The sequence below is a fragment of the Asterias amurensis genome, chromosome 9 (assembly GCF_032118995.1).
Source record: "Asterias amurensis chromosome 9, ASM3211899v1".
NCBI classification, from domain to species: domain Eukaryota; kingdom Metazoa; phylum Echinodermata; class Asteroidea; order Forcipulatida; family Asteriidae; genus Asterias; species Asterias amurensis.
This window is the reverse complement of record NC_092656.1, coordinates 6,888,127-6,906,260: the sequence shown is the minus strand read 5'-3', so window position 1 is coordinate 6,906,260 and position 18,134 is coordinate 6,888,127. Positions and strand designations below refer to the sequence as shown.

Genomic DNA, 18,134 nt, shown 5'->3' with positions numbered 1-18,134 from the left:
GCGCCCTCCTACGATATGAGGGTTGACGTATTGGGGTAAGACTATATCCCCCCAATCGCCACACAACAACCAAACGATTGAGTAATCGGCGTGACACACGTACGGAACCAGCGACACGCAACTTTAACGAACGTGTATTTGATGTTTCCCTTAATAACTTTACCAACCATTTTTTAAATACAATTCTTAAGGGTACTTATTCACGTCTTAATTTATGCTTCAATATAAAACCATTTACTACGAGTACACACTGGTTTGAGGAGTGTTCTTAAATTATACTCAAGATGACTCAAGTACTTGTTGTGTATACAAAATGAACGGAAACTTTCGGGGAAATCCCTAGTAAACTTTACCTAGTCATTTACTGTTTACTGCTCTCGCGGACTTCAACAAGTATGATTTTGTTATTAATTTTGCTAGATAGTAGATACACACACTGCCAATGTTGTTAGAAATCACCTGTGACAAACATATTTTTTCCATTCACACACAAACAAACAGGCAACCTTTTCATACAAAAAACACACACATTCTATTTTTGTATCCCTTGTCTTGATAAATATTGTTCGTTGCCGATCCATTGCCCTTCTCTGCATGCTCTCCATCAAAATGCGAACTTCCAAGTTCTGATAGCGCCCTCTTTGTAAGGAGGTGACTTTGTAAGGGGGTGACCTAATAAGGGGGTGACCTACAATGTTGCCCCTGGCAAAGTCGCATCCTAAGTCGACCCCAGACCAGGGCGGATCCAGGGTTTTCTAAACGGGGGGCGTGATTTTTTTTTTCAGAATGAATTGAAGAACACGCCATCCAGGCAGCATTTTTGATCTGCACTATGAAATTACCACTGTCGTAGTGCTTTTCAATGGGAAAAGTTGTTTCTTCTAAATCGGTTTTAAAAGTAAGGGATCTTTTAAAATAAATCGGAAAAAATTGCCACCAGCCTGCAGCCGCCTAGGCCGCTGCAGGGTCAAATTTCATGGCTTAGGCTAAGGAAAGAACTTGCCACTGGAAAGCAGTGCATTCCGCGTTTTAGTACGTCAAGCGTAAGCAGGGATTATTTTGTTGCTCTCCTCTATGCGCGTGTAGGTTTTAGTCCTACTCCATGTATTACGGCCAGGCTGCATGCGGGGACGGACTGAGACACAATAAACGCCCGAGTATTAGCCATGATTTAAACAAAATTAAAATAAAGGATAGTAAACAGACGCAGAGATATCGAGAGAATAAACATCTTTCTAAGGAGATGCACTTTAAAATCAGGTTTGCACATAGGAATTTTTTGATCAGCGTTCCCGAGCGGCCGATCAATTTGTTTTACAGTAGAAGATATTATTGTAACAGGCCTAATTTTTAAAATCCTTCTTTTCTTGCTCCTGTAGAAAGTGCACCTTCATCTTTTTCTTTTGGCACCTTATCCACCTGGTGGCTGTTGACGTCACTTTCCCATAACATCCCAGTTTTATTTAGCCCAATAAAGGGATTAACAAACCAAGAACGTGATCGTATACTGAAAAAAACACAAAAACCAGACCGCCGCCAACAGAGTGGGCGGCACCGACATCAAAGGGGGGGGGGGACGGCACATGACAACATTGAGAGCTTGACAACACTTTGTTTCTCAGTGAATCGGAGGACTAAAACTTTTTAAAGCCTCCGCCCCCCCCCCCCCCCCCCCCCCCCCCTTAAGAGAGGGAGGCCGTGGCCGATAATGGGCCGGGCGACCGCCGACCGAGGAGCTGAGGCCGTGTCCGAATTGGTGACTTCGGCTACAACTATGGCTAGGGCGCGCGCGTCTGCTATTCTTCAACACTGTCGACAGACGCGCTGATCTAGCCGTACCTCACCCCCTGTAGCCAAAGTCGCCAATTCGGACACGGCCTCAGATTCGTTTACGATGTGACCATAGACCTTATCGCAAATACCAATGCGCAAGCGCAGACTGTTGAATGAGGTGCATTGTGGGCTATATATGAATCAAATTTGTAATCAGCTAGACCACAATGCACCTAATTCCAAGCTTTACGCGCGCGCCCCAGTATTTGCGATAAGGTCTATGGAGCAATAAAAATGTGACAAGCTAGCTGTATAGCGCCCTCAAGTAAACAGTTTACAGCTAGCCGACATCACAAGTAAAATTAGCTGATTACGAATCGGTTGAGAAAACTGGCATTTAATCCTCAAGAATCCTCGAATTTCAATTAAATGTTGTCAAGGACACTTTAGCTATGTTTTCTGCTTGTTCAGGTTTTGATGCCGCGGTTCTGCGAGCAGACAACCTGCGATTTCTGAAAGTAGAAATTGCGCTCTCACTTAATTAGGGCCGCAAATGATACGTATCGCGTGTAGTGATTGGTCCTTTTTACCCCTAGCCTGACCAATATGCGAAAATAAGCCAATCAGAAATCGTTTCAGTGACAAAACCATGACAATGTTAATGTTTACGTCGCTTGAGACCTGACATTCTTTTGCAAGGGAGACGTGGTCGTTAACTGCAATTTTTAGGCTGCTATTGTACTTTTATTGTTGGTTTGTGTACCGGTTGGGGGATATCCCCGAGGTTTAGGCAAAATGAGTGAGTTTCGGAGGAAACGCAGCAGCAACGGAACTAAGCAACGGTTCGGGAACAGTGCCTCTGCAGCTGCTGCCGACGACCTGCCAAGTTCCAACAGACAAGACCGACTGAATTCAAAGCCGCCATTCTCACCGTCTTCATCCGCCGGGGGAAAGATGCAGCACAACAAGCCAAATGACAGGCATGACCGGGAGAGAAATAACTCTGGAAAGTCAGCGGGTTCAGGACCTCTGACTCTGCGGGGAAAAACATCCAGCTCGAAGGTAATTTTGAGGAAATGAACTTCAAAACAGAATTTGTTGACACGTTTGTAATTAATTAATTATTTGACTTTTTTTAAAGTTTGATTTTGATTTTGAATTTGATATTTAAAAAAATTATTAATAATAATTTAGGCCCAGCTAGGCAAAAAATTAGTCAATATAATTTTGACAATAATGTCAATGACCAGATGAGACAGGCATGATGATACTGTTGACAGGCTAGTTTGAGTTTACTGTTTATGTAGTCACGTTATTGTTAGTTGGTTAAATTAAAACTTAAATAAAACTTAAAAGTTAGTCTGTCTGTTGTGGAATTGTGGGGCACTTGTCTTTATTTAGCATATAACTAAGCCTAACCATGCTAACTGCCTAACCATCCAACAACTCAACTGCCTAAGTTTTACTTAAAAAAAAAAGAAGCCATATTCTCGCAACTATCCTTATTGTTTTGTATCATTTATCATTTTATCAAATATCAATCATTGTCAATCAAGGAGTGCGTTTTGGAGACCCCAACCAAAAACTGTTTCGGTTGTTGGTCATTGGTTCTGCTGTTCAGACTGAACGATAACCGAGTTGTGAGCTCGGTTACCCGTTTTGGTTATGACGTCAGACACAGTTTTTGGTTGGGGTCGCCAAAACGCACTCATGAACACACAAACATGGCAGAGGGATTTCGATCATTGTAGCATTCAGCATGACCTTATGACTTGAGCATAAGGTTTATCGCGATTCAGAAACGCAATGCATTGTGGGAAGGAATATGGGGCGGTTTCTATGCAGTTTCTACGACTCGCGCACGCACGCCTATACCTTTGTGTGGGTTCAACAGGGCCCTCTCTTGATATTTTGCTATTCGCGATAAACCTTATGCTCGACAGTGAGTGTAAGACAGTAGTTGCGATGATTGTAACCCTCCATCCTCTACAATAGTTGGGAGGTTGGAGGGTTACGATCATCGCAATGATGTCCATCCAGGCCAGGCACATGCAAGGCCTCGACAGTGCCTGGGCCTGGCCCTGAGTGGACATGATGGACACATGGACAAAACGACATGGATGAGGTGCACTGTTGGTGGAATACCAGTTACCACCCTCTTCATGCTCTTTATTAACGGTTGACCTGCCATTTTAAATAGATAGTACTCTTTTACTATATTTTTCTTTTTCTGATTTGTGGCTCCTGTCCTGCACTGAGAGTGAGGCCAGGCACATGCAAGGCCTCGACAGTGCCTGGGCCTGGCCCTGAGTGGACATGATGGACACATGGACAAAACGACATGGATGAGGTGCACTGTTGGTGGAATACCAGTTACCACCCTCTTCATGCTCTTTATTAACGGTTGACCTGCCATTTTAAATAGATAGTACTTTTTTACTATATTTTTCTTTTTTTGATTTGTGGCTCCTGTCCTGCACTGAGAGTGAGGATTGTTTGGAAAAATTTCCGTACCCCAATCCTGCCACACTTTTTCACTAAATTTTACCAAGCAAAAGGAATGGCTCTTTTTGAGTAAAATATTCAAGTTCCTGCGTTGCTGTCTGAAGTTAACAGCACATCCCATTCAGGGGTCAATTTCATCCAACAGTTTTGCATAGCAAACATTTTTAACTGAACTTATTTTGTGCACACTGAATGCTAGTATTGTGTATCAAATGATGATTTCTGAGTGGGAACTGCATACATTTTGTGTAGCATTTGCTCTGCTATACAAAGGAAATCATTCACTGCCATTTGACTGATAGAGTATTGTGATGTGACGTGTGATCCAATGGGATAGATGAGGCTTTAGTACCAACAACTTGATGTTTTTAATTAGTTGATCGCCTCTCCCAGTGAAAGCTTACTCCTGAAATTGAGGCCAGGGTAGAGGCAACATTAAGAAGAAGGCCCGTTATTAGTTGCTTAATCAGTAGTATATTTAAAGACACTGGACACTATTGGTAGTTAAGCTGTCAAAGACCAGTCTTCTCACTTGGTGTATCTCAACATGCATTTAATAACAAACCTATGAAAATTTTAGCACAATCGATGATCGAAGTTGCGAGATAATAATGAAAGAAAAAGCACCCTTGTCTCATGAAAGTGTGACCTCAAATTCTGAATCTGAGGTCTCAAAATCAAATACATGGAAAGGTACTTCTTTCTCGAAAACTACGTTACTTCAGAGAGAGCCGTTTCTCACAATGTTTAATACCTGTCAACCTCTCCCCATTACTCATTCCCAAGTAAGGTTTTATGCTAATAATTATTTTGAGTAATTACCATTAGTGTCCACTGCCTTTTAGGAGCTCTACTTTGTAAGCATGGGTACAAGCAAAATACTTGTTGGAAATTAGTAGTATCCATGTCCTACCTTACCGAACATTTAGAAATGCACATTATTACAGGTTTGATTTATAAACTTAAAAAAAGCATACTACAGTTCCCATATTACTTGTTAAAAACAATCTGATTCCTCCAATGATCATTTAATCTTTTAAATTCAGCGGTCCTTGTTTGTCCATCACTGTCAGTGGTCAACTCCTGTATTGAGGTACAAGGGTCAGACAATAGTTCATTTGCAGTATGTGTGGATAGAAATTGATGTGTGTACATTTCTTGTTATGCAAACACTAGTACGTGTTAAACTGTACAGTACAGAACATACTCTCTACGAATTGTAAACATATTACATGTACATGTAGGTGTGTGTCATGTATAGTATGTGAATGTGTGTACAAGTGAGCTATAGCATCATCTAGTCTTCAGACATCACAATGGTAGAGATGATCTTTAAAGTATGGACTTTTAGTTAGGAAGGAAGTTACATTGTCCACATGGTTAAATTACATCTAAATGGAGACTATGACCTTAAGAAACAGGACTTATTAATCAAAGGGAAGGTGAAGAACATCCATTTGATACTTTACTTCACAGGTTACATTTTATCTATTGTTCATTTATTTTGTGTGTTTTCAGGCCGCCTACACACGTTCTTTGAGTGATGACAAAGTTCGTCGCATCGTCAATGAAGAAGGAAGACAAGCTCGTAACCTTGTCACTTGGAATGTTCCTGTGGATGACAGTGATGATAGTGAGAATGAAGGTAAGAAAGCACAACTGTTATTATATTCTTGAAGGAGCTAAACCACCAAACCTATTATTAAAAGAAAGAGCTACTGAGACCATGGCCTCCATGTTTTACCAGTGTTTGGAAATATCAAGAAGTAAATGTTTACAACTTATTCTTGTAGTTTTGATTTAAACAAAGAAAAATTCACTGGAGGGGGACTTAAACCAATGACATTGAGATGAACGTACTGGTGCTCTACCAACTGAGTTATCCAGCCCTATGTTGGGGGTCTCCCTATTACTAAATATCTTTGCGGGGATGCCAGTCAGAAGCCATATAACCGTTAGCTGCCGTGTAGTCAGGGATCACACCCAAGTCTACATTACAACCTGGGAGTCTGCAGCCAGGGGATGCAACTTTTTATTACTAATTATCAAGTAATTTCTATATCAGGTAAGCCTCCAGTACGCAGGAAGCCCAAATCAAGAAGTAGTAGTACTCGCTCTTCACCGAGGACCACCACCCCTCGTAAGAAGACTGATAGCCCACGAGTGAGCCCCAGAGACCAAGGCGATTCCATCCGCTTCAGCACTGTGAACCAGAAGTCTGAACGTAAGAATTCTACTGCTTCCACAACGGCAACTAAGAAGGTAGACTTGAGGGCTCGGTACTGGGCCTTCCTGTTTGATAATCTCCAGAGAGCTGTAGATGAGATCTATCAGACATGTGAAGCTGATGAGAGCATTGTGGAATGTAAGGTATGCACCCAAATAGAATTCAGACGTAATAAATTTATAGTGCCAATGTCATCATAATTATTGCATCTGTCATTACTACTGCACATTATGCCAAATTTGTATACAAATGACGAAGGTGTGATGGTGAGAATTTTTTTCATTTGTTTAAAGGAACAATTTTCAACTGAATGAAAACATTCCGTCCATTGCAAGCAGGCGAGACATTCATTGTTTGTTGTATGTAATTTCCAAATAGATCATGTGGAGGACAAAACTTTTGAAGGCGTTTTGTACTGCGATAGCACGTAGTGTGGTCTAGCATGCATCAGTCATAAAATGGTTTATGACATAAGCCATTGAAACATTTACTTATAAACAGCACTAGACTTTAAAATTGTCCAGCCATAACAAGGATCTACTTGAGGTATATGTATACAAAAATTAGTCCGGTTTGGATCGCAAGCTAAGGCCATCTACCCTACTCATTGTATACAAAAATTGTATCCTATGAGTTAAGCCTGTTCCAGTTACACGGTTAACCAACCGATTGTCCAGTTACACACTTACATTTTTATTGCTCAGATAACTCAAGAAAATTTTACTCAAAAGTCCCAGGAAGTGCAGACCACATTGCCATCACAATATACACCTAGCACAATCCATGTGAAACACAAGCAGGCATGTTGTTTCCAATTTACAGGCCAGGAGTCTTGTGATTTCACTGTTTTCCATGCTACAATGCGACATGCTCAGGAAAAAAGGTTATTCCACCAAAATTGCAATAACTGTCATCGTTCGTGCTCTCACTATAACCGTTCACAGCACTGTCGTCGCTAGTCCGCAGTGACTGTCATTCTCTGCCATTGACTGTCATGAAGTATGAAATTTAATATTTTTGTCGGTTGAGGGCCACTGGTGAAGGGTTTCTTGAACTGAACTGATTTATTTAACATTACTACAGGAGGTCATCATGATACTTAAGAGAGCCACACATGACTTTGAATCCCTCATCAAACGTATCAATGTACAGACTGAGTTTGAGAAATGCGACATAGAGAACAGGTATGATAACGTTTGCATATTGTGCACTTCTTTGAGATACTATTGCAGTGTTGTTTGATTTACATTAACAATGTTGTGACTTTTTTTTCATGTCAAATGATTTAACTAAACATACGTGTTGTTGATTAATATTCCATGTTGACACATTTGCATTTATAACATAATTTTCATCAATTTTTTTTATTTGAGCTGATTCGATTTTAAGAATAGCAACAAACAGGGTGGAGTTTGTTACTCTATGGTTTGATTTTGCACGTATTGGATTTAGTCTTGTGAACATTTCACTTTGCTTAAAATGCGTTGCAGAAGAAAACAAAATTCATGTACAATAATACTTTCACACAGCAGCCATTTTGAATGCAAAACTAATGAAAGTTAGCAGTTTCATAGCATTCCTTACCGCATAATTATGCGCAAAATACTGTGGCAAGCACTACCATAAGATGGATCTTGGCTCCATGATATTGTGGCTGTAAGCAAGGCCTCTGTACTTGCACTTGTTTATTCAGGAGAAAAAACAACAGGCCCCGAAATAACCCACGGCACCCACAGCAATTGCAGTGGTGTCTAGTGCTTTGCTGTGGTGCTCTTTGCAAGGTTCCTGTACAAATTTTCTTATAAGGATTCTGATGTGCCCCTTCAGAACTGAAGTTCAAGGCCTGAAACAATAATGGCTGCCAAATGAAAGGATCCCAAAGGCAAATGATTAATGCATGTTGACTTCCCGAGCATACATGTAGCACCCCTTAATTCTTGCAAATGCATGTATAAAAACCCCTGCTGCCTGTATGTACTGTTACCACTCGAGTACCATTGTAAAGCAAACAGTCCTTATATCCTGAACTGCATCTTTCAAGTTTAACGTATCCTTTGAACTAAACCCCCCCCCCAACCTTCACCCTTCGCCCTCCCCACCAATTCTCAACCTAGATTGTTGTTGTTCCCTGGTATTTGAGCTTGCAGTTTGACGTAGTTGTGCATTAATTGGTTAATGTTTGTGTTTGCATGTATGTTCTGAAGGATGTTTATACCATTTGGTAGTATACTTGTTGTTTAAAATGATTAAATCTCATGTAGAAACATGGTTGTTGCATGGAAGAAAACCCATTCTTGTTTTTATAAAACTCCTTTAAAAGAATATATAAACAGTAAAAACAAAAAGTTTAAAAAGCCTTTTTTACATTTAGAAAAACAATTTTCAAACATGATAACCAAAGTGTAAATATCCTTTTGAACATGATTTACAACCAAGGAAAAAATTGTAGATTCCAGAATGTCCCCAAATAACAAATCTGATATATTAGATGCTGATATGTTTTTATGAAATCTTGATATAGTTTGATAAAGGTATTGGTTTTGATTTTGATAGACCAATATCTTATTCAAGTCCATTTGTTTTGTTCTCAAATTACCAAAGACAAATTGGAACCTCACAATTTTTTTGACCAGAGTTAATCCAGAGTTATAACCATTCCAATTTGAGATATCACCTGATATGCAATGACTTCGTTTAAAAAAAAACAAAAAAACTTGCTTACTAACTAAGCATGATCAATGAATAGCTGCAATGCATGCTTTTGACAATTGTGCACAATGATAAAAATATTGTTATCTTTTGAAATCGGAACCCTGTATTACTGAGACAAAATTTGTTTGTAGACACGAAAGAGGCACTTCCGATTTCCTCATTCTAAAGACAAGGGCCCAATTTCATAGAATCGCTTTAGCAGAAAATAGTGCTTACAAATGTCCTGCTAAGTGAAAGAATGCAGGATACCAGTCATAGATTGTATTGCAACTTGCTATTTTGGCTGGTAACCCTATTCTGGTGTTGGTAAGCATAATGTTGTTGTGCTTAAAGCTGAAATTTGGCCCAGATGTCACCATGAAATGAGTATGAACAGTGAACTTGTGGTTGCAAGCAGCATTCTTCTTCAAGATTAATCTTTGAGTCAGTTTCTAAGCAGTTTATAATAAAAAAAATCTGCAACTCTTTGGGAAACAAAATAAATCAGAATTGATCAGCATTTTACAGGATGTCATCTCATATTTGATTGGTTTTTACTTTATTGCTATCACCCTTTCTTTGTTTTTTATCTTTTATGCCTCTCCTCTTCTCTTCCACTGTGTTGTGTTTGTTTCTTCTGGCATTAACTTCGCTCTGACACAATCCACCCACTAAAAAGACCTACGTCAATTGTGTGGGAGGTACGCAAGTCTTCGTCACCAGCCAAGCATAGAACACCCAGCTGGCCCCCTGATAGCAGGGCCCCCACGCCTCGCCGGTGGGTTCTGTTACGCAGCACAAATTTGGGCTGTCGTGTAGTAGAGTAGCAAAGCCTTATTCTGTTTGGGTAATCTCTCTGGCATTTGCTAAATAATTATGTGGGTTATTTTATTCTGTAAAAGCAATGACTACTGATTGCTAATAACTTATAATACAAATTCAAAATTGAAACTACCACAGATTTGTTTGAACAACTTGACAATTTATGCCATTTATAAAGATAATATTGGGTAAAACTTTTCAAATGTTTGTGAAATTATACCTTTATTTTAACAGAAAATGACTGTTTTCATTTGTCATGTTTGTTAAACTCCAGAGATGAAATTATCAAAACAATCCTGGCACTTGAAACAAGCAATTGTTTGGCAAAAAACCCCAACCACCAGTTTTGTTTACATTTCTCACCAATGCTCAGTTCCATAAGCAACATGTAATTTAAGTTGTGATAAGCAACATTGATTCATATGAGCCAAGGCTCTGCTGGACACTTATTAAGTTCAATTCCTAACAATTTTGATTAAGATTTTAGTTGTGTTTGTTTGATTACTTTTATGTCAACTGTTGCAGCACATTTTACATGTTTGTTTTACTTACACTTTTAATATGGTTGTCTACTCTTACAAAAACAGTAAAATATTGAAGTAGAAACACAATTCCTTTATTAATGATACAGTTTGAAGACATTTGAACAATCTATTAGATGGAAATTGGAAACAATCTTTAAAAAGTAACCTTAATTTAAATTTGTCACCTAATGTCCAAACTCTTAAAAACAAAAAGAGTAAAATCTTAAAGTAGAAACACAATTCCTTTTTTTATAGATACAGTTTGACAACATTTAAAACAATTCATTACTTCATGAAAAAATAATCTTAATTAAAAATGTTCAACTCGTAGACCAAATTCTCTAGCGTGGGAGATCCGCAAAATATCCCCTGGAAGGGGCCTGGGGAGCAGTCCAACCCCCGGTGAAGGTAGAGACACTCCGAGTCCTGTCAGCCGAAGTCTTAATTTCTCTGGGCAGGATAATACCAAAGTCAGGCAAAGGTGAGAAATGAGGGTTGTAAGGCAGGCCTGCCATCGATTTCACAAAACTCTTCCTAACTTAAGACTATTTTTAGGACTTAGAACGAGTCCCAACCCTGCACTGTAGCATGCAGACCTTAAGATTCATCCTAAGTTAGGACGAGCTACTCGTCCTAACTCGAGACAAGACGAGTCCTAACTCTTCGTGAAATCGACCCCTGGAATGTCATCTTTGAAAGGGCAAGGCCAGTTTAATTTTTCAAAGGGCTCTTTAATTGGGACGACTTGAAGTCAATGGGAAACTTTTGAGGGGGCATCAAGGCAAAAGCCAGGGGCAACAAAGGTCATGGCCTCCAAGGCCTGCATGTAAATTTAGTCCTGGTATGGATGGGAAGAAAATACAGCCTGCCCTTGTGTATAGAGCAGTGTTAAGAAGTCTTTTATCTCATATTGGTTTGTGTTTTTTGTTTTACTGTCCACTTGTATGGTTTTTTTCAATGAGGTAATTTGGCCAGTCCAAGCGACCTTGTTATAATGAGAGTCTAATGTATAGATTTGATTCTGGAATATTCTGAGATAACTATGCAGGCTGTTTACATTGTCTTCGTTCTTTATTCCAGGGATAAACTACCCCTAAAGCTTTGATTCACTTATAAATTCCCTCATGTCCAAACTTAACTTGAGAGAGTGATAAATGTTAAATTTTGCATTAGGGATAAACAATGTTATTTATGTTCTACCATTCACCAATGTGTGTTAAATAATTACTGTATACCAGCGGTGGAGTTTCATCATTGAGAGAGCAAGGCCATATATTCAATTTGCAAAAGGCATTTCCATTGAAAAAGTCTAAAGGTGACTTCTGAAGGGGCACCAAGGCTAAGTCCAAAGCAACAGAGGCAATAGCCTCTGTGGCCTCCGCGTTATTCCAGGCCTGGTATACTCAGTACTGTGAAAATAACAATCACAGGCATATTTATAAGAGATGTAAAATTTGCATCGGGGATAAAGAATATTAATTTTGGTTTTTACCCATACACCGATGTGTGTTAGCACTTTACACTCGGTACTTTCCAGAGTCCTGTGAAAAAATATCACAGGCATGTTACTCGGGTGGGATTCGAACCCACGACCCTTGCAATTCTAGAGCAGTGTCTTACCAACTAGACTACCGAGGTTACCCAGTAGCTAGAGGCAGTCTCTTATAATTGTTGCCAAAACATAGGATTTGGACTGCCTCTAGCAACCGGGCAACCTCGGTAGTCTAGTTGGTAAGACACTGCCTTAGAATTGCAAGGGTCGTGGGTTTGAATCCCACCCAAGTAACATGCCTGTGATATTTTTTGAAAGTACTGAGTATACAGTGCTAACACACATCGGTGTATGGGTAAAAAAAAATCAAAATCAATATTCTTTATCCCCGATGCAAATTTAACATCTCTTAAATCACAGGCATATTACTTGGTGAGATTTGAACCCACGACCTTTGCTTTTCTTGAGCAGATGTCTTACCACTAGACCACCGAGCTTGGCCATATAATAAGCTAGACGCCAGTTCAAATTTGTAACATAAAGTTTTTGTTTTTGTTTTGAAGCCCTGTGCCATTGACTGAAACAATAGCTATTGCCAGCTGGGCTGACAGGGTGAAAGGTCGCACTGCAAAGCCAGTTGCTAGGTTTCCAGCAGATAAGAAACCTGATAACAAGCAAGTTATTAAAGAAGTGTACAAGGAAAATATCAAGACTGACGTGAAGCAGGAAGTAAATGGACAGGTTTCCACAGCAGACGGTAAGTGCATTTCTGACAAGTTTGAGGAAACTTTTCACTTGAAGGAAAGGTATACGGTTGGTAATCACTGTTAAAATTAACGGCATTAAAAACATTTGGTTAAAAGCCTATAGCAGTTTTCGATTGTATAAGGCATTTTGAGAAGCTTCTTCAAAGTAATGTGGTTTTGTCAAAAAAAAAATATGTCAAACTGCTCCGCAATTTGAATCCTAGACTATAACTGTCGGTAACGTTTCTCAGATTGTGTATTCCCATTAGGGATTATTCTTCCTGTGTGGAAATATATCAAAAACAAGACAACCTTTGAAATGGAGCTTTCACATGTTGGTTTTATTGCATACATCTTCATTTATAATCAAGGATTGAAACAATTGAACGGTTCCAAAACCCACAGGTATACTTTGCCTTGAACAGACCTGAATATCAGTCAAGTTTGGTACTTTTTTCATACAAAATTTCCCTAGATGATGGAGAAGGTTGGGAGACTGTTCAGCGTAGCAAACCAGGCCGTTCCAGGCCATCCTCATTCAAGGGTAGGTCTCATCACAGCAGCACCAGCAGCAGCCACTCTGCGAGGTCTCAGTCTGGCACAAATCCCGCTTCTGACACCGTTCAAGCTCCAATCAAGACGACAAGTAGTAATCAGGGAGCCCCACGCAGCAGAACAGACAGTGAGAAGGAAAACACACCTGTAGATAGTGTCAATATAAGCAGGGAGAAGTCAAACGTCAACCAAGGTGTCAAAGTTGAAAGGTCGGAAGTGGTTAAAGTAGAAAGTCAGGAGGAAGTGACGAAAACCACAACAGAAAATCAGCTGCCCAAAGAAAAATTGAATATTCAGGATTTGGACCCTGCTATTGTTGCCATCTGCATAGGTAAGTCTGTCATTTCTTGTTCAAAGTACAAGAGAAATCTGAAATCTGGGCCCAATTTCTTGGCTCTGCTTACTGCCGAATTTTGTCTGTTACGATCACCATTCTTTGCTTAAAGGGAAAGCGATGAATTTCTGCGCTAGCTGTGTAAGCAAAGAAGGCCTAGTAATGTGGAAAATGCGCGTGCACAAGCAAAAATTCCCTGCTAAGTAGTTCAAAAATTCCCTGCTTCCGTAAGCGCCGTAGTTTACAAACGGTAAGCAGAGCCAAGAAATCGGACCCTGGTTTCAAGTGTTCATTAACCTTGTGTACACTTTTTCATTATGATCTTGGGAATGTTTCTTTATTCAGGAAAGGAGGAGATTCTGCTGTCCTCGGGTGATGAAGAAGATCACAACAAAAATTTGGAAAAAGAAGATTTGGCGACAAAACTAGATGAAGTACGTATAGCAAATCTGATTTTGTAAAACAGTACTTAACTTTTTCCTTAAAATTGATTGTGCTAAACAATTAAGAACACACAGGGAAAACAATTTTCACTTTTTACTTGTAAACTGTGATAAAATAAATAAAATTGAATTGAATTGAAATTAATACTTAACTTCTTATTGATTACTAGGATGTAGCTGCTGCCATCGATGAAGAGGAATCGCTAACCTTTGAGATTCAGAAATGTCAGGATGAAGCTTTGGCATCAGCGATTGCTGAGGAGGAGAAACTGACCAAGGAGATAGAGGAAGAAGAGAGCAAAGAAATCATTGTGGAGACGGATGAAGGAGAAAGTGACCTTGCTCTAAGCACGGTAAGAATATTTTGTTAACTTTTTTTTCCAAGTTTCATTGGGTTAAACAAAAAAGATTAAAAGAAAGAGTCGGGATTTAAAGGTTAAATCAATAAAGCCACTATAAGTGGCATAGTAAAACTATTTCTTTACCCTTTTTCAAGTTTCTTAGGATAGTTGAAAATAACCTCACAATCACTTATGTACTGCAAATTGAACAAGATAATTTGGTGTTCTGCATTTTCTACTGACTATGATCTTCATTTGCTAATCTGAATGAACTAGATTTTAAACATCTTCTCTTGTATATCTCAATGTACTGCATTTTGGAAGTGATCTTCTTTTGTATATTTTGATGTACTGCATTTTGAATGTGATCTTCTTTCGTATATTTTGATGTTCTGCATTTTGAATGTGATCTTCTTTTGCATATTTCAATGTACTGCATTTTCAATGTGATCTTCTTTTGTATATTTTGATGTACTGCATTTTGAATGTGATCTTCTTTTGCATATTTCAATGTACTGCATTTTGAATGTGATCTTCTTTTGTATATTTCAATGTACTGCATTTTGAATGTGATCTTCTTTTGCATATTTTGATGTACTGCATTTTGAATGTGATCTTCTTTTGCATATTTTGATGTCTGCATTTTGAATGTGATCTCCTTTTGTATATTTCAATGTACTGCATTTCAAATGTTTTTTGAACGAGGTCTGCTTTTCAACCAACATTTCAATCAGTCTTGTAAAAACAAATTCCTTTTGATTTATTGATGACTGTTTGTTTTCCCACTTTCTTCTCTTTTGTCTTCTTCAATTCTTCATCTTACACGTGTTCTTAACTACAGAGAAAGATCAATGTATGAACTGGAAAGAGTACTTTTGGACCATGATATTTAAGTTTTATTATATAAACCTATTAATTAATTCGAGCTTTTAGTGAACACCTACAAATTAACGATTTTCACCATTATTTTTTTTTTATCAAGCAGTATATTAATTTTTTGTTTAAATATATTTATATGAAATGCCAATCAATCAAGTCAAAATTTTCATTAATTGGGTGATATCAATTATGCAGGCCTACTTGTATATTAAAAGCTTAATCTTATTTAAAACCATTATAGTAAAAATTAGGTATAAAGCATTTTACAAAACATCAGCCATCCAGTACTTTTCATTATAATGAATTTTAATACTTTAATTTAAATTTTGATGACAGAACACGCTGAGTTCCTTAGACAGCTCTCAGCGTACCCTGGATTGGAACGACATGCTGGCTGAATATGAGGAACGACAGCATGACCAGTCCCCAGTCAGCTGGGGTGAAATGGTAGAGATGAATGATTTAGAGGGACGGTCACCGGGGTACGCTCTTCATATGCATGAGAAACTCTCATCTCCTTCCAGGAAAAGGTACAACAATGGGCTTAAAGTCAAAGTTTGCCTTTGGTGTTTGGAACTGTTCAATAAACCCCTTGCATATGACGTCACATTCTCAAAAAGCACCCTCACTTCGGTCAAAATGCGCCCTCACTTAGTAGGCAAATCATTGGATGATTGCTGCTCTTTTGTGCGTAAAAACTTACGCGGTACCTCAGCAGCCCTGTAGTGTTTCGCAATATGCAAGGGGTCTGGAAGTTTCATTTTCAAAAGTTGGTTGCATTTTTGAGATGTTACCAAAAAACTTGATCGGTTTTGTCCATGCAGGAAGAATTACCTGTTGGAATTGGAATACACAATCTGAGCTCAATATGAAATTTGGTTTAATCCCTTTCTCGAAAACCATGTTCTTTACTAAGGGAATGGGTTTACATTATCAATAGCTGCAGTGCTAACAAGTAGGTTTGTGTGGGTATTTATTTTAAGAATCATTACCAAAGGTATATACCCTTCTTTAAACACAGTACATGGAAATAAGAAGAGTGTGTTACCTCTTGTATCACTGAAACCAACTTTTAGATTCGAATGAGAAATGGGCTTTAAGATTTTGAATAGCCTGCATCAAGATGTAGATTTAATAAGTATTATTTCATGGCTTCTGACTCGCACCTCGAATCAAAGATACTGACATAATAGGGAAAACCGCAAGATAAAGTTAGATAGCTCAGTTGGTAGAGCGCAGGCACGTTAATCCGGAGGCCATTGGTATAAATCCTGCTCTAGTCAGTTTGTTTTTGTTCAATCCCAAATCAAGTAATATATCACTGATGCACCCATGGTTTACTAAAATGATTTATTATTAACCAATGTTTTTGGATGATAGGACAAGAGCTGAAGCTCAGAAGCGCCATGAGGAAAGACAAGCCAAAGCACAGAGGAAACGAGAAGTGCTCCATGAGAGGAAGTCTGTTAAATTGAAGATGCTGCACGAAAAGGTGAACCTGTACACTTTGAATATTTGACTGTAAAGCCCTTGGCATACTTTCTGCAAATGCGAATGCGATACGAATGTTGACGTCACACATTTGCAACAAATAATTCACAGGAGTTGAGCTGTGCCCAACTTTTGTCAAACATTCGCTATAAAAGGAGAGTTGAGACATCAAATTCACGTCAAATTTGCTTCGCATTTGCATTTCCAGGAAGTATGAACTGGGCTTCACTCATTACATTTCATAAAGATTGTTGGTTTGATTGAAAAATACAGAAGATTATACAGACTTCATAAAAAGAGATCTTACAATGGTTTATTTGGCTGTCATTTTATTCTATAAAATGGTTCTCCCCTCCCCCCCCCTTGAGAAAACCAATGGATGGCTATCTGCAATGAGAGGGACAGACATTGCACATTACACAAGTCTCCATTATTATTTATTATCTGTTACTTGAAGGGAACAAATACCTTTGATTTTTGGTCTTTGAATAGAGAGAGAAAATACAATACAAAATGTAACATGAAACCAGGGAGGTAATGAGGATTACCAAAGGGATTACTGCAACAGAGAGGTTATAAATGATAAATTAAAATTGGCTGTTGCAAAGTGCTTATCAAACAATAAATGCCAAAAGTAGTTAATGGTTTGACGTTTTGACCCTAGCAGAGTCTTTCTCAAAGGCTAAATGACAACATAAGAAACATGAACAGGTAACTAAAGTGTACCATAAGCAGTGAGAAAGCTCACAGATAAAAGCAAGGGGTAAACAATGAAGTTTTAAATTAGATCTAATAATAAGTTGTTGATGTTGATAGATTGAGGAAGTTAGGGATTGGAAGGATGAGCTACTGATGATGAAGAAGAAAGACATGGATGAGAAACAGCAACGAGCTGAACAGAAAAGACAGCTACAACTAGAGGCAGTCAGGAGAAAAGCTCAAGAAGAAGAGCAGAAAGTAAGGCTTAATTTGCAGCTATGGCTGCGCCTGTTGCTAGCTACTGCTGCGGCTGTGGCTGAGGGTGTTGCTATGGGCCCCAAATGCTTCAATGCATGTTTTAGCGGGATGATCAAGCTGCAGTCGCTTATTTGGACACTGGTTGAAGCCCAGTTCATACTTCCTGCAAAAGCAAATGATGTGATACGGATTTTGACGTCACAGGCCTGTTTTCGCTGCGGATGTTTCGCAGGAGTTGAGCACTTTTAAACTGTTGTGAATTATTCTTTGCGAATTTGTGGCGTCAACATTCGTTTCGCATTTGCATAATTTGTGCGCAGGAAGTATGAACCGGGCCCTAAGTCAAGGATCTAG

The 18,134-nt window shown here is 38.8% G+C and overlaps 1 protein-coding gene across 3 annotated transcripts in view; it reads left to right on the top strand.

The window, feature by feature from the left end:
* The first annotated feature begins 2,383 nt into the window (after positions 1 to 2,383).
* The window catches only part of LOC139941614 (S phase cyclin A-associated protein in the endoplasmic reticulum-like), an 81,120-nt gene continuing 65,369 nt past the window's right edge, over positions 2,384 to 18,134 (top strand). For 2 of the 3 annotated variants that reach the window (XR_011786611.1, XM_071938194.1), the window contains exons 1-13: positions 2,384 to 2,835; positions 5,797 to 5,923; positions 6,344 to 6,648; positions 7,589 to 7,689; positions 9,876 to 9,974; positions 10,874 to 11,023; positions 12,598 to 12,791; positions 13,256 to 13,666; positions 14,015 to 14,103; positions 14,283 to 14,465; positions 15,669 to 15,862; positions 16,713 to 16,824; positions 17,640 to 17,780. Coding sequence is in view for 2 of the 3 variants with exons in the window: in XM_071938194.1 (XP_071794295.1) it covers positions 2,569 to 2,835; positions 5,797 to 5,923; positions 6,344 to 6,648; positions 7,589 to 7,689; positions 9,876 to 9,974; positions 10,874 to 11,023; positions 12,598 to 12,791; positions 13,256 to 13,666; positions 14,015 to 14,103; positions 14,283 to 14,465; positions 15,669 to 15,862; positions 16,713 to 16,824; positions 17,640 to 17,780 (2,373 nt within the window). In the remaining variant the exon portion in view is untranslated. The remainder of the gene's footprint in view (positions 2,836 to 5,796; positions 5,924 to 6,343; positions 6,649 to 7,588; positions 7,690 to 9,875; positions 9,975 to 10,873; positions 11,024 to 12,597; positions 12,792 to 13,255; positions 13,667 to 14,014; positions 14,104 to 14,282; positions 14,466 to 15,668; positions 15,863 to 16,712; positions 16,825 to 17,639; positions 17,781 to 18,134) is intronic. The other variant, XM_071938195.1, reaches the window with a different exon arrangement.